General features: G+C 30.1%; 1 protein-coding gene across 1 annotated transcript in view; it reads left to right on the forward strand.

The window, feature by feature from the left end:
* Window positions 1-25,325, forward strand: part of LOC145247390 (uncharacterized) — a 195,583-nt gene that overhangs the window by 162,268 nt on the left and 7,990 nt on the right. Inside the window, exons 8-11 of the mRNA XM_080109091.1 lie at window positions 3,777-3,926; window positions 5,994-6,130; window positions 8,441-8,544; window positions 20,318-20,437. Coding sequence (XP_079965217.1) covers window positions 3,777-3,926; window positions 5,994-6,130; window positions 8,441-8,544; window positions 20,318-20,437 — 511 coding nt within the window. The remainder of the gene's footprint in view (window positions 1-3,776; window positions 3,927-5,993; window positions 6,131-8,440; window positions 8,545-20,317; window positions 20,438-25,325) is intronic.

Here is a 25,325-nt window from a genome sequence, read left to right on the forward strand (position 1 = left end):
TGATAAACAAAGTGAAAGACATTACATAAAATTATATTTTTTTGAGGATACTATTTTAGAACTACAAAGAGCTCACATTTGGATATAGCATTGTACAATATGTATTAGACATCCAGTATTCCAAATCTGTATTTTTTAATAGTTTTGTGATATGTAATTTTGAAATTTGATACTTTACTTCTGACACCAAAATTGAACATATCAGCATTTTTATCGACTTATAATGAGTAAGTTCCAGCTGGAACTGCTTAAAAAATAGGCATAATAATCATTATGTATAGAATTATATTGAATGTTCATATTTACTGTCATTTAATTCAGTTTTATTTAATGATACTTCATCAAATGTCCATCAGTGCAATTTTGCTATTATAAATGATGCAATGTTTACTTTTCACATGTCAAATGAAGGCCGAAATTAAATTAGAAATAATTATACTTTTATTTCCTGTTGTCTTCTTATATTAGGATTGATGAAAGCATCTTTTGTGACGTTTTTACTGGTTACTTTTTTGTCAGTTGCTTTCAAAGTTGCCATGTTGTCATTTACACATGTTCGTGCTTCTTCACCCTCAGCAGGATAGTCTATACTTCATTATCATCAGTGGAAAGTAGATGTAGAATCCAATTCTAAATATTCTTTCTCTACCAATCTTTTAAAATTAATCGATCAAGTAAAGATTAGATACCTCATAGCAGAAGACAAAGATTGGCGAACATTTCAAATGACACCGGTTGTTTGACCTTGACATTGCCGTTGGTTGTTTGTAAACACGTCAAGTAGCAGACATGGTTGAATGTTCGCGAGCATGATTTTAAAACTTTTAAAGATTTAAAAGGAAAAATATATATTTACAAAACATTTTCTTTAATATTAAATAATTACAAAACTTTTAAGGATTAAAAAAACAAAACTTTTTTCTATTTACGTAAAACTTTTTAATGTAAATAATAAAACGAACATATTTAAACAATTGGTAATCGGCCAATTATTAAAGGCCGATTAGTCGGTAATTGACCAATTTGATAATCGGTACATCCCTAGAAGAAATCATTATTTCTTCCTACTATAGAGCTCAACGACAAGTGAATAGTAAATATTCACAGCTTTTTTGCCATATCACTACTCCACAGTGTGGCAACACATGGTATATTTCAAGATGGTACTCAGAACCAGGATGCTAGTACAGTGGTTAGTGTTTTTATGGTTTAGGGATGAATATTTTTTTTTTATTTGTTTGATCTTTGCTGAAATTGCCACTTTTTGATGTTAATACAATGTTTTAAGGCTGTCAATTTCCTTACAATTTCAATTCTTTAATATACCCTATAAGCTGAAATATTCATTTTTATTTTTTATTACATTTTCACCCCAAACAAAGCACATTGCCACTTTGATGTAGGGGCTACTATCAGGGATATAATCTACAGGAATACTATGTGGGAAGTTGGGCAGCAAGATGTTGGTTCACGTTACACTTGAACTTCTGCATGTCAGTACAGTTGGGGAAGCAGGAACCCGGAAGAGAATTCCAAAGTCTAGCGGTTCTGGGGAAGAAACTACTGGAGTAGAAGGCTCTCTTATATCTAGGGATCTCTACTGTGAAGGGGTGTGATTTAGCTGCTTGTCGGGTTTGTCGGGGGTATTTACATCGAGGGGGTACGAGTGCTTGCAGTTCGTCGGAGCATTCACCATTAAAGTACTTGTAGAACAGGCAAAGGGATGCAACATTTTGTCGATGGGACAGAGGCTGAAGCTTAGATGACAGTTCAAGACCTATCAGGTTGGAGCTCTCTTTTGAACCTTGTCTAGGAGCGAGAGACTAGCAGCAGATGCACCAGCCCAAATGTGACAGCAATACTCCATACATGGGTGAATGGTGGCCTTATAGAGGTACAGGATACTTTCGGGCGTTAGTAGCTTTCTAGCACGGTAGAGAGAACCTACCTTATTCGCAGCGGTCCTGGCAGTGCTCTCAATGTAATTGTTCCAACTCATGTTTCCTGTGAACGTTAGGCCGAGGAGTTTAAAAGATGTACTTTCAGATAAAGAGTCTTTGGCCATTGCTATTGGTGGTAGAGAAGGTTTCTTGTAATTATTGAAGGAAACAAGTTTAGTCTCGGCAGCATTGAATGTAACCATTCATTTTTGTCCCCATTCCACTACAGATTGGAGGTCATTCTCTAGTGTTTTTGCCATTTCTTTAGATATGTGTTCATTTGTTTTCCTGTCATGTCTGTTATAGAGCATGGTGTCATCAGCATATATACCCATCTCACAGACAATTTTGTCAGGGAGGTAATTTATGAATATTAGGAATAATAGAGGTCCAAGGATAGACCCCCCTGAGGCACTTCCGCATTTATATCATATTGTTTAGATGTATGACCGTCGAGGACAACTTGGATTTTTTTCTTAACTAAGAAGGATTTAATTATGTTAAGTATTCTTCCAGTTATACCGTATGATCTGATTTTCCTAAGACCCTGTCAAAAGCCTTAGATATATCTAGAGCTATCGCTCTACCCTTCCCTGCTTTGTCCAGTGAATGGTATATATGTTCAGAGATTACAGTTAGGATGTCTGCTGTGGAACGTGCTTGCCTAAATCCGTATTGTTGGTCGGTCAGGTTTAGTATCTGAAAGGTGATGGACTAGAGCTTAGTTAATTATGGACTCAAATACTAGGGAAATAACAATATTGGGACATCATTGCATTCTTAATTGTGTAAATGTCAAAAACTGAAAATTAAAATTTACACAGCAAATATTTTTAAATTTTTAAGCTTCAATTGAGACATCATGAAATTATCAAAATTTGCGTCAATTTTAAGATAATGTTTCTTTCAACAATGGTTTGAAATTAAAAGAGGTTAAACATTTAGATATATCTTTGAAATTGATTTTCCTTCTCCTAGATTGGTTACTTGCCAAGAGTTCAGTTTATCCTGCTATGGATTAATACCATTTTTAATGATATCAATTTGAAAATAACAACATCCTCAACAAGGCTTGAATACCATTTTCCCAATTCCACAGTCCTTGTCTATAACCATTATGCCAAGTGTGATCTATTCATTCAATTTTGCATAAAATCTCATAAACAAAGTTATGACATTAAAACATTCTTCTCACTCTTTCTTTCATTCTCTCTTTCTTTGTTTTCTTTCCTTTCTCACTTGTTGTCACTGACTCTATCTAACTCTAAAAGTCAACAAATATTTTTAAAAAAGAGAGAGAAATTCAAAAGAAGCGTTGCGATCATATTTTTTGTTTTATTATTTTCTTCCAGCTTAGAATTGACAAAGCTTAATATATTCATTATAATTCTGATTCATAACTCAAGCATGTACATATTTAAACCTTTTTTTACTTTTATTTTTATAGCTTAATTCATCTTTGAAATTGTATTCTCAGGTTTATTTGTAACTTCATTTATTTCTTCATGTTTCAAACCTGAAATGATATATTTATATTTTGAATCAATGAAATCTTTTATTCTTATATTTAAATTGTTTTTAGTTAGATGTAACGTGAGTAACAAAATGTCACTGAGCACAAGAGACTTTCATATTGCCCTCCTGCATTGCTCTTTTTTTTTGTTTTTGTTTTTGATCATTATTAAAAAATTATATTGAAATTTTTTTTAGTTAGATGTAACGTGAGTAACAAAATGTCACTGAGCACAAAAGACTTTCATATTGCCCTCCTGCATTGCCCTTTTTTTTTGTTTTTGATCATTATTAAAAAATTATATTGAAATTTTTTCACTTCAGGTCCCGTAAAGTATGCCCAGCTGTTGCTAAGAAACCTGTTAGGAATCCATTTGCTTGTCCTCTTCCATTGTGTCGATGTGATTCTTGTGAAGAAGCTTCGGTTGGAAAACTAATTCCAACAGATCAACAAAACAGATTTTATCCAGTCAAGTGAGTGATATTGAAAGACATATCTTCCAAAAGGAAGTCAACTGATGTCAACTTAGTATCTATAAACATTAATTTTTCAAACTTTTATTTTAAAATAATGCAGAAAAAAATGTTACCATTTGTAAAATAATAAAGACAAATTTACCAACTTTTTAGATTTTAAACAATTTCTTCTCATTGGTTGACTTTTTTGTCGAATAATTTATACTTTTATCTTTATTTTTGATATATTTTTCTTTATTAATAAAACTATCTTTTTATTTGTTATCCTTTTATTTTAATGCTATCAGAAAACTCAGTATTGCCCATGATGGAATAAAGAACACCATGCCCTCATATGCCTAGACTATAAAACTATATTATTTTTTCTTAATTTTTACGTATCACATTATTCAATTTTTGGAGTTGGTCCAAGAATACACTTATACAGTATTGATTGGTTAAGAGAGAGGTGCTAGTACAATGACATACATTAAAATAATCACCAGTAAATTTATAGTTTTAAACTCCTTTGGGACACACCTGGTGTTTTTTGCCACTGATTTTCATGTTACCATTTCTATTCTTATTGTTATGGGTGAGGCCTATCCAAAAATTAATTCAAAGAAAGTTGTTTGTGGCACCAGAATATCTTGTTTGACAACTACAAATAAAATCTTCTAATAGATTTCTGGGAGGAGGCAAAGGAAAATCTGTTTTAAATTCCAAATACACAATCAACATATTCAGAATTCAATCTATAGTCTTCCTCTCACCTATTTAGTTGTCCTTCTTTTATTTTCCACTCCTCCCTACAGACTTGGATTCTGATCACATGATTATCTTCTAGGGTTTAGAATGATTAAAAATCAGTTAATGTGTGACTTTAAAAAGCACATCTGAATTTCTAAGATTCTGCTAACAAAAATCCTGTTTCTTTTCACAAATTTAAAGGTCCTGTCTATATCGGAAAATGTCTTTAATATAGAACACCATGCTTACTCCGCTTTCACATTTTTAATAATACGAGGGTTGTTTCAAAAGTAAAGCCTCCTTTTTTTTTTTTTACTCAAAAAGTTGAAAAGCTAAGAAAACGTGAGTGGTACCATTAAAACAAAAACCTTTTTATGCTGAAGAATTTATATAGACACCATCATTTTCAATGCACTTTTGCCAACAAATTATGGGTATGCATGGGCATACAAGAGTTGTTTCAAAAGTAAAGCCTCCTATTTTTTTTAATTCAAAAAGTTAAAGAGCTACAAAAACAGGAGTCATTAAAACAAGCGACCTTTTGTACTCCAGAATTTATTTTTCTACATAGTCACAACCATCCTCAATGCACTTTTACCAGGAATTCAATGACGCATCTCTGCTTCTCACACGTTCATAAGAGAGTTGCTTTCTTAACGTCTCACACCGTCAATATATTTTGTCAGAGGGATGAAACTTTCAAGTCATGAATACATGAGTTCAGTCATCATAACAATGCAACTTGCTCCCCTCTGATCCATTCAGGTGGAATAAAAATAGGAGGCATTACTTTTTTTTATTGTTAGAAATATTCCTTTGTATATAAGGATTTTTGTGCTTTACTGTGACTTTTTGATAACTTGAAAAACACCCTTGCATTTTATTTCTCACCTTTTGTCTGTTTCTGTTTCCAATCCACATTGTCCTGGTTTTGTTTTTTGTTCAATTTTGTTTCGCAAATAAATTTAATAAGATTTTTAAATTCTTTTTCTCATCTTCATTCATTTCTTTTTATATTTCCATGTACGCACCTAGAATTAAAATGAAATGTACTTATCCAAATATTTTGAGCAATGAAGTTTCAGAATATAATTACAATTTTATATATAGAATTTTTTAAAACATCATCTGTGTTCTTGTTTCTTTGTATGTTTTTTTAAATAAGAGAAATGCATCATTTATTACAATTTGTTGAAGTGTATCTTTTCAAATTTAAAGTTCACTTCATTGAAATAAACATAATATTGAACTTAGTTTGTGATATTATTGTTGAATATATCATTTTCTTATATATGTGTCTATATTTGTGTAATAAAAATAAACTTTTTTTTCCAGCCCCAATTTTTATGTACGACTAAATGATCATATAGTTGTTCGGGGGGATCGTACTGGATATATCCGTTATATTGGTCATCTTAATAAAATTGGTTCACCCAATACAGTGTTTATTGGCTTAGAACTTGATGCCCCAGGTAAGTCATTACAAATTTTTAATATTTTATTTAATTTTTATTTTCTTGAGGTCTTTGATTCATCTTTAATTGATATTTTTAACAAAACATTTTAAGTTCCTTGCAATGTATGATAAATCCATACAGAATAAAATTCTGCTACATAGTCTGTTCATCTCTCTCTCTCTCTCTCTCTCTCTCTCTCTCTCTCTCTCTCTCTCTCTCTCTCTCTCTCTCAACAGTTGAGACTACTCTTGATGATGCTTGATTTTGAAAGAAATCACAGCTAAAACACATATAACCAATGATATTTGTATAAATAAAGAAAATTATACAATAATACAGCTCTACTTATTATTGAGTACTATTTTATAAACATGACTTGCATTGGATTAACATCTAGGAAAGACAGCAATACAATCATTATATATATATATATATATATATATATATATATATATATATATATAATGATTGTATTGCTATCTTTATATATATATATATATATATATATATATCCTTTCTCTTTTCTGAAATCTGTACAATATATTGAAGTTGATTCATTTTGATGTAACCAACTTTCTATGTAATTATGTGTCTTTAAATGAAAAAAACACTCAAAATAAATCTTTTAAAAATGTAACTCAAAATATACATTAATTACATCATATTTAAAATAACTAAAAATCTTTTCTGTTAAGAAGCACGTATGATTGGAGAGTAAACTAAATTGGTCTATTTTCAAAAATATTTATGTTTTGAATTTATTAAATTAAATAGCATATATATATATATATATATAGCGATATTACAATTGATAACATACTTTTTTTCTCGCTATTTTATAGGTTATTTAGCCAACACTTATTTATTGGCCTTTCTGTTCGAATATCTTTTATTTTTAATTAATATTTCCACATCAAAAAAATACAACATAGATATAAAAAAAATACCTACAATCACACCAAATATATAATAAGAATATGATATCCTTTTAAATACTTCACCAGATAGGTCTCAAAAGTGCCTTAGCAAGTGTTACCATTATTTCTGAATCTATATGTAACATTAGAATATTTGATATTCCAATTTATGTACTTGGATAATGAGGCACACTCCTATATTTTTACTGTCACTGAAATCAGTGACATCATACATTTTTCAATCAAATCGATTGATTGCTCTAGTTGGTGTACCAGTAGGAAGCTTCAGATGCAGTGTTGTGACTTGATCCACAACACATACCATGTAGTATAGAGAATCTACTGTTGATTTTATGAAATTTTATTAAATATAATGGCTTGCATTAAAGTTTAAAATGTAAATGTCAAGTATCATGCGTCAGTTGTACTCTAAACAGAAACATCCATTTTCAGTGCGCCCCAGTCATATCAAAGAACCTACTGTTGATTTTATATGCCTGGCATTACTGGTTGTGCAGTGATAATGGTTTGAATTTAAATTTAAAATGAAAAAGTCAAGTATCATGATGCAATTGTACTTTAAACAAAAACATTCATTTCGAGCACACTCACATCATATCAAAGAACCTACTGTTGATTTTATATGTTGGACCTTTCAACTTGTGTGGTAATAAAACTTCCTAAATACATTTGTTATGTTCGGCTGTGTAAGGTGCTAACATTGGCTAAAATCACCTGTTCCTTTATTTATCAGATATTTCGATTATCAATACTTATCAAAGACATTCTGATAAAAAAAAAACCTAGCTAAGAACACTGCTAAGTACATAAAGTACCTTTATGTGAAATTTCATAAAAATCGACCCAGCGGTTTTCGAGTCGATAGGGAACGAACTCACACAGGCATACACACCAAGTCCCTTTTATATAATAGTAGAGAATGCATTGTTTATGCAAAGTGAAAACAAAAACATGTAAAACTGTAGAGCTTAAGTAGAACATTTAAGCCATTGCAAAGAAAGAGAGCAACTTCTATTTTAAATCTCATACATGCATGCTGCACATTTTTTTTTATACTTAAAAATTGAAGAGTTTATTCTCTTGTTGCCAGTATAATTTGGGGATAAATAACTTTAGTATAGTTCTTAAATATATTGAGACGACATACACTTTCTAGACTCATCTTGATTTTAACTTGACAGATGCTTTATTGCAAAAAATATAACTTCATTTAAATGAAGAAATTAATTTAATTAGGAATACGCTTCTCTATAAGCCAAAATTTTTTGTATTGTTCAAGGACTTTTTTTGGTAAGAATTTGTTTCCTTTTTTTGTATAATATTTTAGTGAGATATTACAATTTTTATTGTCTATATTAATATTTCATTTCTCTTATGTCTTTTCCAGTTGGGGTAAATAATGGATGTTTTGATGGGAAACAGTATTTTGAATGTCCGAAAGAACATGGATTGTTTGTTACATTTAATGATGTCATTTGTTTGGTAAAGAAGGTAAGTAACCCCACTCTCTCTGCTTCCATTTTTCAAATATCAGAAAATTGGAATTTTGCTGAATATCAGTGAACTAATGAGATATATTGTGTAGTAAATGTAAGAAGGTATGAATCCGTCGGTTTATTTCTATATATGGAATAGTAAGGGTTTGTGTTGATTTGTTTTCAGTTGACGTAACTAAATAGCATCTGCAACTTGAAAGGTCTTTAATCACATGGATGATAAAATGCTTTGGATAATCACAGAGTGCAAGGTAGTTCTACTAAAATAGCCATATTTTTTAAACCAAAGCACTTTAAGTCTTCAAAATACTACTGTTTTGTTCGGAAATAAATATACTTTCAAATGAATTAATAAATATGAATGTACATTATATATTTTAAGAGTTTTAAGCAAATAAAGTGATAAAAATGTGAACGTCATAAAATGGTGTTTTTGGAAAAATTTTGTAAAGACCCCCACTGACTTCTAAAGGCTCGTACCGTGATTGTATGAAGAATTTCGTCATGAAATTTGGGAATCAATCAGAAGATATGTTAATCTTATTACTGTCAAGTGTCTGAAATATTTTTGACCATTTCTTTTTTTTGTTGTGTTAAAAATAGGACTTTAATATGACGAGTATCGAACATTTTAAAAAAAAAATTCTTCAGAACACTCACTAGTAAGTAAATCAATCTTTTTACTAACTTTATCAATTAAAAGTATTATTGTATGTTAAGTAAGACCACGGTAATTGATAATACTTTAAAAGGAACTACCCCCCCCCCCCCAAAAAAAAAACCGTTTCTATTTCTCGAGTTTGGACAAATGAAGTTAGTATTAGCAGCAGCAGCAGCTGTAGTATTAGCAATAGCACAGTATAAACAACACGCGTTCTTTAATTTTATTCAAAAACAAATTAAGAAACAAATGAAAATATGAATATAAATGTTCTTACATGTTTAATTAGAGCTATTTTGTTATCAGAATAACATTAGTTTAGAACTATTCGGTTTTCAGAATGTATAATAACAACAATCCCAACCAATTCGGCATTATGAATCTGTTGCAATTTCTCACATTTCTGGTCAAATTTAAAAACATGGTTAAAAAAAACAAAATAAACTTTTTTAGATATATAGCTTGCATGCACTTTTATTCATTGAATTAGTTTTGAACAGCGAATTAAAACAATGTTTTACTGCGAACAGCCACAAATGTTTTTTCAAAATCAAAAGATGTATCAAAATCTTGTTTGTATTACTATACACATAGATTTGAAAAAGTTGTCAAAAAACAAATATATAACAAATAAATGTTATCAAAGGCAAGATAAGTTACTTTTCTACCTAACTGGTTATTTTTTTAGTGTTTTTATTTAATGTAACATGTTTATTCAGCTCGAAAAACATACAGTGTTTACCGATGTATTGGAAAATTAAAAATGGCGCCCGACTCTCTTTTTGACATGGTAAGTCTGAGAAAAGGAGTTAAAAATAAAAAAACATACAAAATACTGTTAAAAACCCACCAAATATATGTCAGCCTATGTCACAGTATATTGAGCGAGTTTCTAACAGTATTTTGTCTAATTCAGAGTGGCAAACTTCCCTCCCCCAATAAAATAGATCCTTCCTTAAAGAAAAATGCACATGATTTATCTCCCATAAAAATAAATTGGTTAACTGTCCTAAAATGCTAGAATGGCCTGAAAATGGTGAATTATTTTACATTAAATTTTTGTGAAACTAACCCACTCCCCTCTTATATTGTTTTTGTTGTTTTTGTTTCTGTCAAGTCTTCAGTGTGTTCACACATAATTTTCCTTAGCCCTACAATTAATTCACAGTCCGAATAGCAACCCTCCCCATATTCTCATTGCATAAAAACCCTCTTAAAATCACACATAATCGTCTTAAAAAAAACGAAAAGCATACAGGATTTATCTCCCATAAAAAAAAAAACGATTAACTGCCCTAAAATGTTAGAATGACCTGTAATGGGGAATTATTTTACATTAAATTCTAAAATAATTTGTTTATCTTTCATTAAAGTTTTTCATGGCATTTCATACATAATTGCTTAAAATGGTAGAATCACATTTTGGAAGAGGGGGGGGTCAGAAGGGGTTGGGGGGGTAAACAAAAGGTGTTAATCTACAATAATACCAAAGAAATATTGCAATATATTCATTTTTAAATAGTCCTATGTTTAGATTTAAGTTTTTTGTACATAAAGCACATTGCAATTCAACTTTGAGTTCTCCAACTTCTTTTCTGTTTATGGATACATGGCATTTTTAAGGAATTGCAGCAAATTTATGCACATTTACTGCAGATTATTTGGAAACCATGAACTTTTGGAGATTTTCAGTCGCATATTCTGATTCCTTGTACAAAAATACACTTTATATGGTAAATTTCATTACTTAATCTTGTGTTTTAACAAAAATATGACATTTTTACTGAAAAAGTAGTGTAAAAAATGTGATGAAACGCATATGGTCTTAAAGAAGGGAAAATATCCAAACGTGTGAGGCACAAAAATAGCCATAGCTTCCTTAATTTTAATCAGATTTTTAAAATTTAAAAAGATTCTTTCTTAGCTCATCAAGCTCTTTCTATGTATACCAATATTGAAATATTTTAAGTCATTTAAATTTTTTCATGTGTATTGCTACTTTAATGCCTGACACACAGTGGAGAAAGTAGCTTATAATGCACGATCCAATCAAACTTGGAGAAAGGAGTTCTTGTTGGCCTAATGGATAACTTCATGTCCATGGAATCAGCTATGCCAAGTTCAAATCCTATCAAATCTATTGTGGGTTCTTCTCCATTCATTTTTTATCAGAAACACTGCATATCAAAAATGTTGGGAAAGATATGAACCTTCACAACTTGTGTTAACTTATTTGTATATGATGAATCCTTTACAAAAGTTATTTTGCTTTCAAAACCTTTTCAAATAAGGAATGATATGCCATAAGATAAAGTGAATGCAGATATTTTTCTTACATCAAAATTATATTTCATGTTTCACGTTGCTTAAAATTGAAATAATGTAAAAAAAAAAAAAAATTCTTGCACATTTTGTTCTAAAAAAACTTTTCAGACCAGATTCAACCATGGTCTGTAATTCTCTACTTGGTTGTCTCATCTTACACCTTACACAAACCATTTTGACCTTGAGTGGCCTTTGGGCCATGATGAGCCATGGCTCGTCAGTAAAAAAAAAAATAATTTTAAATAAAATATTTTTAAAGCCACAAAAAACTACTTGTATGCTATGAAAATTCTAGGGGGTAATTTTTACCATTGAAGTAGCCACCCTCCAAATTGATCTGTTTAAAAACAAAACAAAACATTGTTTTTTATTGCAATTATCTAATTGTAAAGATGCATCCAATGTTTATATAATATTTAATAGGTGTTTCTATTATTCACTTAATAAGAGTTTCTAAATAAAAAGAAATACTGCATGATTTTGTAAATACTTACCATGTAAAACGTGTGTATATTTATGTAATATTTTACTACTTATATTTATATATATAATTTATGTGTGCGTGTATTTATGTAATATATATATATATATATATAATTTATATAAGATGTGTGTTTATTTATGTAATATAACTATAAATATTTATACAAGTGCCCGACAATATTTTTCGGACACTTTAGTATTCGACTTTCCTAGTATCATAGAATGGCAAAATTCCTTCAATAGATTAGCATAAACATATAAAGACAATGCCTGTAAGAAAAATGGAAGAAAATCGATTAGGTAAGGAAAAATATTTCATCTTCATCATTTTTTACAAAACACACGCAACATTATTTTTCGGACATCCTTGAAAAACTGTTAATAGTCTATAATATCACCTTTTTTTTCAATAACTTTTATCAATCTCTCTTCATAATGATCAAACATATGCACAATAACATCTCTACGTGTTTCTATTAGTTGTTTTTTGGCATTTAGTATTCGTTCCCATAGTTGAGCCTCCTCCGTTATTTCAGGTCCATCATAGACAAGTTGCGCAAATATTTTTCAAACATTTTCCATTAAATTTAGATCTGGGCTTCTTGCAGGCCATCCTAAAGTAGTCATATTCACTTTAGCCATCCATTCTTTCATGAGTTTTGACACATGGATGCTACAATTGTCTTGATGTAGAATGAAATCATTCCCCCGTCTCTCTTCTTATCCTTGGTAAGGCTTTCTCATCCAGCAACTGTTTGTAGCTTTTGCTGTTCTGTCGACCTTTCAGCCACTTCAACCATATATTTCCATTAACAAAGATCATACCCCAAACCATAACTCCTCCTCCTCCTCCTCCTCCTCTCTGTCGTAGAACAGGCTCACCCCTTCTCAACCAAGTACACCATCCATCAAACCCATCAAACTTGAAACACTTCTCATCAGTAAATATAACCTTCTTAAAGTCAACATGCTTTGTTAACCATCTTGCTCCTTTGTGTTTCTTTGTTAGTGTATTTCTTTTAGCCTTTGCATACTTCAAACCAATCCTATGCAGCGTTCTTTGTACTGTTCGGATGTTTCCATCCAATTCACATTTCTCCTTCACTTTTCTTGCTGTAACTTTTTCTCCAGATGTCAAAAGCCATGTCACAGCCCTCTTCATTCTCCTTTCAGTCCTCTTGCCAATTGATCTTTTCCGTCCTCTCTTCTTTTTCCGTTCGAAGTTTGTCTTCAGCATGTATTCGACCATTGATTTCGACAGCTTCAAATCCATGGCGATCCATTCTGATGCTGAGGCCATCTTCCCGCTTCTTCCGTGCCAAGCAAACGACTTCTTTTCAATGCATTTTACCTCATTAAACTTAATTGTTTTGCCAGTAGAAAAGAAGAAATAATTGATTCTAATGATGATAGCTAAGTGTTCAAGCAGAAAATTTGCATACAACACCATATACATGAACATAGCTCTTAATAAAATAGGATTTTTTGTCATGTCCGAAAAATAGTGTTGTGCAAGTTTTTGCAAAAATCACAAAAAACTAAAAGTATCAAAGCCAAATTAAAAAAATGATTACACTAGTAGTGGATTTTCACTCCTCAACTATGTACTTACAATCTTCAAAGTTTTTGGCACTAGTAACCACTTTGAAGTACTTTTTTCAAAGTGTCTGAAAAATATTGTTGAGCCCTTGTATAATGTGTGTGTATATTTATGTAGGTAATATATATATGTGTGTGTGTGTGTGTATATTTATGTAATATATGACTATATTTTTATATATAAAACTATATATTTATATAAGGTGTGTGTATATTTAAGTAATATCTATATATATAAAAATGTAACTGTTGGTTCATTCGGAATTAATTGTCTAAAAAACCACTGGACGGATGGCTTCCACGTTTTGGTATAATATGTTTACTATATCCATGTGTGTTTTTATATATTTCTTTTTAATTATAACATTATACTTAATTTTTCTATGATAAATAGGTGAATTTCTTTGTACCGAGAGGCCATTTTTTTTATTTAGGGACAATTATTTATTACCGCTTCCTGTCACGTGACCAGTGTTACAATTTAGCGGTTTTCCTGCTAGATCTGGAGATTTCGTTTACAATCTAGCGGAAAATTCTAGAAAATCTGGAGGTATGTGGTACCCACACACCCGCATTAGATTATTAAAAAATAAAGAAAAGCGCTTGAAAATACCTTAAAACATAAAATAAACTCATTCATGTAAGTAAAAAAAAGTAGCATTTATTGCCTTTGGTAACAATTATTTATTGATTATTTGTTTTGTTTTTCACCTTTTTTTCGACTAACCATCCTAAATCTCACTATAAAATCGATTTTTCCAAGTACATTTTAGGTGGGGGGGGGGGGCATTCCAACCTCCAAAGTTTAGTTTAAAATATGATCTAAAAGTGTAAAAAGCAAGAAACAACAGCAAAAAAAAAAAAAAAAAAAAAAAAAACGGGTTTGTATTACTGTACACATAGATTCGAAAAAGTTGTCAAAAAACAAATATATAACAAATAAATGTTATCAAAGGCAAGATAAGTTACTTTTCTACCAAACTGGATATATTTTTCGTGTTTTTATTCAATGTAACATATTTATTCAGCTCGAAAAACATACAGTGTTTACCGATGTATTCGAAAATTCAAGATGGCGTCTCACACCCTCTTTAACACCGTAAGTTTGGAAAAAGGTGTTATGAATAAAAAACTATACAAAATATTATTAAAAACCCGCCAAATATATGTCAACCTATGTCACAGTAACATGTATTGAGCGAGTTTTTAACAGTATTTTATCCGTTTTTTTATTTATAACATCTTTTCCCAAACTTACCGTGTTAAAGAGAGAATCAGACTCCATCTTGAATGTTCCAATACATCGGTAAACACTGTATGGTTTTCGAGCTGAATAAACATGTTACATTGAATAAAAACACGAAAAATATATCCAGTTAGGTAGAAAAGTAACTTATCTTGCTTTTGATAACATTTATTTGTTATATATTTGTTTTTTGACAACTTTTTCGAATCTATGTGTACAGTGATACAAACCCATAGTGAGAAAGCACGGAACATTATGGAGTTTTTTTGGGGGGGGGGGATTAGCGATTTTTGAAAATTTCAGACGATAAGTTAAAAATCTAGCGATTTTCTGGACATTTCTTTCTCCTGATCTCGCGGGTTTTTTTTAAATCTCAGTTGACAACATTGCATCACTAAAAAAAAACACTACAGGCTTAATGTAAACAGAATGTGTTTACAATATCGGTAAATTTTCAATGGGTTTAATTACATGATTATTGATAATGTAACCATGTGATTGAACTTTAATTTAAATTAACCACACGTGGTCGCAAAATGAATGCTGACGCTCAAAGTGTATACACATTTTGACTCCTCCCTTTTACTTAAAAATTCACCAAAAATCAGGAAATTTACGAATTTTAATGAAAATTGCAGTATTTTTCAAATAATGATCGCAGAATATAATGAACTAATTATTTTTACTTAACTCTTAGTGAAAATGTTTTATTTTGTTTAAACAAAAAATACCTTTACTAAAATTATGGTTTTCAGTAGTAAATAAAAATTTATTTTTGCTTTTTTTAAACCATCGTAACTTGTAACAATAAAAAATAATTTTTATAGTAACATTACGAAAAAAGCCCCTAAAGTCCGTATTAATGTATTTGATATAACTCGAAGAAAAATGAATTCTCGCATACTATTCAGGAAATTAAAAATTCAATTAGATTCCTATTTCAGTCACCTAAATTATTTAGGGTGAAGTGAGTTTAGGAATTTATAGCCAAACCTAAATATTTTTTTTTGGTAAATATCCAGATAGCTACTACAGAACACCGACCACTCTAATTTGTTGGGGGGGGGGTGATGTTGGGGCGCGCGTGCCAACATCCCCCCCTCCCCCCGCTCGTGCCCCCAATGTACAAAGTAAAATCTTCGGAAAATGTTAAATGGTGTTCTAATTGGTAAATGTCGGTGCCTTACTTACGGAAAATTTGAAAATTCGATGTTCCAGGTAAAAAAAAAAAAACAGATAAATTACCCCCACCCCCCTACTCCAACTTGGTGTGCTTTCCTTTTCTTATTTTATTTCTTTTTCAGATAATTTTAAATTTTCCACCCAAAAAGCGCTATAATGTATTTTTGAAAATTAGAAAATTCTATGTCCTGGAAAAAAAAAATCCCCTCCCCCCAACGTAGTTTGCTTGGTGAAGCTGTCGTTTATGCTACAGCGTGCATAAACGTTTATGCTACAGCGTAGCATAAACGGAAGCTGGAAAATGGTGGAAAGAAGTTTGTGGGTTCAGGGGTAAATACCATGCAAACGGTAAATTTGCCCCAAGTTTGACTATCAGATTCGTTGTCAGCGACCTCAATTACCTATAAAAAAACAAATTAGAGTGGTCGTGTTCTGTAGTAGCGTATCTGGATATTTACCTTTTTTTTTTTCTTGCTTAAAAAAAAATAGCATTAATACAGTAAGTTAGGTAAACTGACTTTTTCGTTTAAAAATGGAATTATTTCCCTTTCGTTATTAACTTTTTTTTTTTTTTAATTTTTTTTTTTTAATAAATATTTTGTGTTTTATATACATAAAATACAATTGTTGAATGTTACTGTTTTGATTATATTCGTTTGGGGGGTGGGCACGATTAAAAAATTAAGAAAGATTAAAATGAAGCGAAATTTAAGTTTCCGTTCCATTTTTACAACAACCGTAAAACAGTGCATACTCAGCAAGTTTTATCGTAATTTATAAGCATATTGAAACACTAAATCAACATTTTATTTATTTTTTTGCATAATTAATGATGGAAGTATTTTTCTGTTTATTTTCTTAACATCTGTTAAAAAAAAAAAAATAATTTGTACATTCTCTTGAAAAAAGAATCAAACTTTTCTCTACTTTCACATGTGTTCCATTTTAACAAACTGAGCCACAGCAATGCGTGGCCGGGTACAGCTAGTATAACTATATATATTTATATATATAATTTATATAAGACTAGCATGGAAACCCGGCATTGCTCGGGTGGAAAGAGGTGGTATACTAAGGATATTGAGCAACCCTCAGCCCTAACAAAATGTAAATGAACTTTTATTTCAATCAAAATGGCAACGAGTGCCTGTGCAACCGGAAAAAGATACAGAATGAATAAAAAATATTAACCGCAGTATGCAGGCTTGAACCTGTAACGCGAAAGAGGAAGAGGTGAAAAAAGCTAACATGCTAGCTGTCATGTCCACGGTGACTTATGACGTCATAACACACAAACTAACACACATTTTCCCTTTTTTATATATTAGATGTGTGGATATTTATGTAATATTTAACCATATATAGTTATACATGTAACTATATATTTATATAAGGTGTGTGTATATTTATGTAATATATATATATATATATATATATATATATATAGCTACTTAATTTACTCACATAAAATTAATATACGAAAGTATAGATTTATGCGTAAGCTTTAAGTATTTACTTCAAAAGTGCTCAATACGTAGGTAGAGCTAGTTAGTAAGTTATAAAATGTATATGGCGATTAAGCTACACTGAATATTCCGCGTTTCATCCACTTTAGAATTCTTCAGGCTTATGCGCGAATTCTGTGGTTCACACTGAACATTCAGACTGAAGAATCCTAAAGTGGATGAAACGCGGAATATTCAGTGTAGCTTAATCGCCATATACATTTTATAACTTACTATATATATATATATATATATATATATATATTATATAACTATATGATTTATGTAAGATGTGTGTATATTTATGTAATACATAACTTTATATATTTATATCTATAACCATATATTTATATAAGGTTTGTGTATACTTATGTAGTATATGATTTTATATATATATATATATATATATAATTATAAAACTCAAATGACCTTGTAACGAGTGTTATAACCCAACATTCGGTTTATGACTTCCGGTTACGCATGCATACATAATCAACCTGACAATAAAACATATTGTTTTACTGTGTACATTTGCAGTGTCCCAATTGTTTTTTTCGCGATTAAATTAAAAGATATATCAAAATTTGAATTAACTTTAAGTATTGTGGTATCTGGGTACTTGATGACGAGTATGGACCCTGCGCAAACATTGGTCTATTTCAGGCCATAAAAAATAATAATAAAAAGCCAAAGAAAATGCTAAATTGATTTTAAACTCAAAATAATCGAGCATGTTTTTTTTGTTTTTTTTTGTTTTTGTTTTTTTACAAAGGCATCACCACATTATCAAGGCCCAGAGGCCACTCAAGGATAAGGGTTAAAGAGTGTACAGTAGAAATTGGTCAATATAGTAATCATTAGTAATGAAAATTTGGCAAATTTAATAACCTATATGGAACGGCCCATCAAGAACTTATTTACTTTAGACTTGAACACAACCATATTGTAGTCAGCCGGAAAGCAGGAAAACGGAAGACAATTCCACAGGCGTGCAGTTCTAAGAAAGAAGCTTTGTTCATGGAATCTACGTTTAGGTTTAGGCACAGATAAAGAGTGGGGGAAATTATTGATAGTGTTTACAGCTAGACGAGTGTTTCTTGTGAAAGTTTGGCGAGGGGGGACCATAGATTGAAGCTCAGTTGAACACTTTCCATGAAAATAACGATACATCAGAGACAAACTCGCAACATCTCTTCTGTGAGATAGAGGTTGCAAGGAGGAGAAAAGGACATCTCCTACGAAGCTACGAAGTCTATTTTGAACTCTATCAAGGCAGGACAAGTCCTTTCTAGCAGCTCCTGCCCAGATGTGGCAACAGTATTCCATCCTTGGACGTACCTGGCTCTTATATAGATAGAGAATAGCATCAGCAGTGAGATATCTACTGGATCGATAGAAAGATCCCACCATTTTTCCAGCGGCCTTGGCAACAGATTTGATATACGTGTTCCATTTAAGATCAGGAGTAATGGTCAAGCCCAGAAGCTTGTCAAAACTTGAGGCCTCCTGAAGACGAGAGCAATTCATTTCAATTGATGACAAATGTGGATTAGAATGTTGATGATGTAAAGAGAGAAGCTTGGTTTTAGATGCATTAAAAGTAACCAGCCACTCCTTTCCCCATTGTACTACGTGCTCAAGATCAGAGGAGAGAGAATTGGAGAGAACTTGCTCGTTTACTGTCTTAGATGTGGTACCATAAATGGTAGTGTCGTCAGCATAAATGTCTACAAATGATGTAAGGATATGATTTGGATTTCTGAACTTTTTTTTTCTTTGAGTAAATTTCATTCATAATTGTATTTGGTGCTTGTTTTTATTTTACTTCATTTTAAATTTATTTTTATTTTATTTCATTCTACGATGCAATGTAATGTTTTTCATCAGGAGATGCTTTTCATAAAGTATCGTGACACGGAGATTTTTGGGTGCAAAATTCATGTGTCAGAAGACATCCAGTAAAAAAAGATCTTTTTTAAAAAACTCTTAGTTAACTTTACAAGAATTTATAAAAATTGTGTATGTCTGGTCTAGACAGATCACTGGTGTTGTCGCTGCTTATCTATGCGAATTAAATGTGACTACCATTTTTCAATTTGGCATTTTCTTGGGCTTAAATTTTTTTTTTTTTTTTTTTTTGGTTTAAAAAAGTTTTTCAAGGCTAAATAGACCAATGTTTGGTCAGGGTCCACACTCGACATCAAGTGCCGGTATCTATTCAGTGCACATTTACCTATAAGTATGGCAAACCACATAATTCACTGGCTGTAAGTTTTTATTTTTAAAAATAAACAATTATAAACTGAACGACTCATAGAAATCTATCTATATTCTTTTTTCATTTTAATATACTTTCATAGAAATGTTTCTATTATGTCACAAAAAACTATTTTCTTTACGTCACAAGTGTCACAGTCATACATTAATTCCATAGCTAATATAACATACTGACCCAACGGGTCACAGGTAGTCTAGTATATTTATATATATATAACTATATATTTATATAAGGTGTGTGTATATTTATGTAATATATGTATATATATTTATATATATAACTACATATAATTTATATAAGGTGTGTGTATATTTATGTAATATATGTATATATATTTATATATATAACTACATATAATTTATATAAGGTGTGTGTATATTTATGTAATATATAATTAATATATGAATTACTCGTTTACTATGCCTACATGAAATGTTTATATGTCAAGACTTGAGTATTAACTATATTTTTTTATATTTTTTTGTTCAGCCTTTAAAACAACATATGACAAATAATCTCAAATATAAAAAATCGGAACCAAGCGAAAACTGTAAACCAAGCGAAAACTGTAAACCAAGCGAAAACTGCAATTCAAAAAGTTCATTTAAGGTAACATTCTGCTCATTTCTCTCGTAACTCTTTTCTATTTTTTTATTGAATTTTTCATTTAAATTTGATGACAATTCAACTTGAAAGTTTCTATGTACCTTGGAAAAGATAAATGTTATAAATATGAGAAGCGTATCCATTAAAAAAGATGGACAGATAAATCTAAACAATTTTTATAAATATTTAATCAAACAAATGCCTATAAATATTTAATCAAACAAATGCCTATAGATATTTAATCAAACAAATGCCTATAGATATTTAATCAAACAAATGCCTATATATATTTAATCAAACAAATGCCTATAGATATTTAATCAAACAAATGCCTATAGATATTTAATCAAACAAATGCCTATAGATATTTAATCAAACAAATGCCTATAGATATTTAATCAAACAAATGCCTATAGATATTTAATCAAACAAATGCCTATAGATATTTAATCAAACAAATGCCTATAGATATTTAATCAAACAAATGCCTATAGATATTTAATCAAACAAATGCCTATAGATATTTAATCAAACAAATGCCTATAGATATTTAATCAAACAAATGCCTATAGATATTTAATCAAACAAATGCCTATAGATATTTAATCAAACAAATGCCTATAGATATTTAATCAAACAAATGCCTATAGATATTTAATCAAACAAATGCCTATAGATATTTAATCAAACAAATGCCTATAGATATTTAATCAAACAAATGCCTATAGATATTTAATCAAACAAATGCCTATAGATATTTAATCAAACAAATGCCTATAGATATTTAATAATCCTCAAACTTTAACAAATATATAATAAAGGTTAGCAATTCATCCCCCTTCCTCCTCCATCACAAATAAATCTAAAAATTGTAGATATCACAAAAATATGAATAAATGTAAAAGATGCAGTAAGAAATTAAGATCACAACCAAAATCTGTGTAAATTATTGACAGTCAGCTTATCCTACAGTCTACTCAAGTGGCAAAAAGATAAAAATAAAATAAAATGTCAGCATACACAGAATTCCTCCTTTGCTAAGAAAATTGCAAAATCTCAAAAGATTTAACTAATCGACAGATACCCTTTTTCTCTTCAACAATAAAACATCTACCTATATGCACCCAACAACTCATACATTTACCTTATTATATATTTCAAATGAAGATAAATGTAGACGCGTTCATATCCTAATAATATTTGAACTAAATGATTTTAAACCTGAAGATACAACTACTAATTGGATCTTCATGAAGCTGATTGAGAGAGAAAACACAAGATCAGCTAATCTCTAACCTGAATTCGGACCAAGAAGATCATTCCAAATTATTAATTGTAAAAAACTATCAATAAATACCACACAGCTTTTAGGAAATTTGATAAAAATCCAATAGCAGAAAATTGAAAAAAAGAAAAACTAAAAAACTATAGAGTTTGGATAAAATAAATAATACAAGAAAAACCGAAGGAAAAAAGCGGGCAAACTTTGTAAATGAGGTGAATACTGATGCAAAAGTAAAAACAATCTGAAAAATGTAGCAATTCATCATTGAAGGATTTCATTAAAAGATAAAATAACCACTAACAATAAAGATATTGCACAAAACTGCTAATAAAAACTCAAAAATAAGAAAACAATAACAAATCGTATTCAATAAGTGAACTCTTAGAAAATTTCAGCAAAAGCTACAACACAACATGTAGTTCAGTAGTAAAGTATTAAACTTGTGGGAAAATGTAAGTGATTCCAATACCATAAAGATTCTACAAACAATCCTAAATTTGAGGACAATATTATTGATCTGTTGTATATGCAAAAAAAACGATGAAACTTGAATTGGAAGCCACGTTTAATTTCAGAAGAGTTTCTGATGGATAGCTATTCTCTACAAGTTCTGGAGATGAAGAATTTTCAGTAGGCAGCTGTTGCGTATAGGTTCTGGACTTTATAATTTTGCAAGCAAAGAGCAAAAAATTCTTGTGTTGACATGAAAAAATTATGTGCTAAAAGATTTAAAATTTATAGAGCAATACTGGTTTCTGATTGGTTGATAACAGAATGTGAATTTGATTCATTAATTTCTACCGGCAGTGTTTATAAATAGAATCTCCCAACTTTCAGGGAGAATACCTCATTATACATATTGCAACAATAAACAAGATTGATCCAGTATTTGGTAGCCAACAGCCAAATTACTAAGTATCAATTATTTAGTGTGATGAGACTTCCATTTGAAAGAAACCTATATCAACAGTTTTCTTTAGAAAAAACCTGAAACTACACGGAAACATGGCATTATGGAAGAATGGAGTTGAAGATGCAAAATGTCTACATTCATAAGAAATCTTTTAAGGTGTCCATGTTCTCAATGCTTAAAACAGGCATAGCATAAGTTATACTAATGGTTGTGCTGTTTAATGTTAGAATTAATAATATTGTATAAAAAATGTAAACTATGAAATAGATTGCTCATTATATGTAGATGATATTTCAAAATATATCCACATAATAGAAAGATAATTATTCTTAAATAAAATTAACAAATGGTCCATTAAAATGGATTGAGAATTTCTAAAACAAACTAAAATATTTATTCTGTCAACAACTATTTCACATGGGAAAGCAAATCAGACAACGTTATTCAAATTATATAAAACACTAATAAGAACTCAGCTAGACTGGCTACTTTAGATCTAAGGTTTCAATAGAATCTGAGTGAACTAAATACTATACACCATCAAATACTCAGACTAGGATTGAAAGTCAAAAGAAAATACTTAAGTACAAAGAGATAAATATTAATCTGACTCTCATTCACAGACACATGTGTTTCATCCTTTTTGACAGCCTAATTTTATAATTCTCTTAAAGCACCTGTCTTTATGGAAAAACAGGGCTAAATAATATTACAATGAATATTATTAAATTCTTATCCACAGATGTGTTTCATCCTTTTTTATGGAAATCGTCAGTGATTGCTCTGCTGGTCACATGATTCAAAACCTTCAGACTCAAATCAATATCATTTTAATTTTTGTTTGAATGCCTACAACAATACGGCTATATATATATATATATATATATATTATTTTTATTATTATTACCTGCTTATGAATTTAACTCTCTGGTAGAGAAAACATGGCTTTTCTATATTGAATAAATGGCAGCATATGTGTAAACATGCTCCTGAATCATTGAGTTTTATTCATTCATATATTATTTTCAATCCTATCATAATATTCATCAACATTCAACTGGCCATTTATCCATTTTATAGTGGATCAAGCTGTTGTAAGTTGTGACTCATTAAAATATATATATATATATATATATATATATATATATATATATATATATATATATATATATATATATATATATATATATACGAATGAAAAAAACGCTTTGGATAATCACAGATTTCAAGGTAGTTCTACTAAAATAGCCATATTTTTCAAACCAAAGCACTTCAAGTCTTCAAATTACTACTGTTTTGTTCGGAAATGAATATACTTTCAAATGAATTAATAAATATGAATTTACATTAAATATTTTAAGAGTTTTAAGCAAATAAAGTGATAAAAATGTGAACGTCATAAAATGGCGTTTTCGGTAAGGTTTTGTAATGACCCTCCCTGTTTTCTAAAGGCCCCTACCATGATTGTATGAAGAATTTCGTCATGAAATTTAGGAAACAATTAGAAGAGGTGTTAATCTTAATTCTGTCAAGTGTCCAAAATATTTTTGACCCTTTCTTTTTTTGTCATGTTAAAAATAAGACTTTAATGATGAGTATCGAACATTTTGAAAAAAATTTCATCGGACACCCACTAGTAAGTAAATCATTCTTTTTACTATCTTTATCAATTAAAAGTATTATTCTATGTTGAGTATGTTTCTATTTCTCGAGTTTGGTCAAATTAATTTAGTATTAGTAGCAGCAGCAGCAGCTGTAGTATTAGTCATAGCACAGTATAAACAACACGCATTCTTTAATTTTTATTCACAAACAAATTAAGAAAAACATGAAAATATGAATATAAATGTTCTTATGTTTAATTAGAGCTATTTTGTTATCAGAATAACATTAGTTTAGAACTATTCGGTTTTCAGAATGTATAACAACAACAATCCCAACCAATTTGGCATTATGAATCCATTATAATTTCTCACATTTCTGGTCAAATTTAAAAACATGGTTAAAAAAAACAAAATAAACTTTTTTAGATATATAGCTTGCATGCACTTTTATTCACTGCATTAGTTTTGAACAGTGAATTAAAACAATGTTTTACTGCGAACAGCCACAAATGTTTTTTCAAAATCAAAAGATGTATGAAAATCTTGTTTGTATTACTATACACATAGATTTGAAAAAGTTGTCCAAAAACAAATATATAACAAATAAATGTTATCAAAGGAAAGATAAGTTACTTTTCTACCTAACTGGATATGTTTTTAGTGTTTATATTTAATGTAACATGTTTATTCAGCTCGGAAAAAGTGTTTACCTATGTATTCGAAAATTTAAAATGGCGCTCGACTCTCTCTTTGAGGAGATAAGTTTGCAAAAATGAGTTATAAATGAAAAACCAGACAAAATACTGTTAGAAACTTGCTCAATATATGTTACTGTGACATAGGCGGATATATATTCGGTGGGTTTTTAACAGTATTTTGACTATTGTTTTTTATTTTTAACTCATTTTTCAAAACTTACCGTGTGAAAGAGCCGCCCTTTTTTAACTTTCCAATACATCGGTAAGCACTGTATGTTTTTCAAGCTGAATAAACATGTTACATTAAATAAAAACACTAAAACCATATCCAGTTAGGTAGAAAAGTAACTTATCTTGCCTTTGATAACATTTGTTATGTATTTGCTTTTTG

This window comes from Euprymna scolopes, chromosome 25, assembly GCF_053919585.1.
Source record: "Euprymna scolopes isolate OS-2025 chromosome 25, ASM5391958v1, whole genome shotgun sequence".
In the NCBI taxonomy this organism is placed as follows: Eukaryota; Metazoa; Mollusca; class Cephalopoda; order Sepiida; family Sepiolidae; genus Euprymna; species Euprymna scolopes.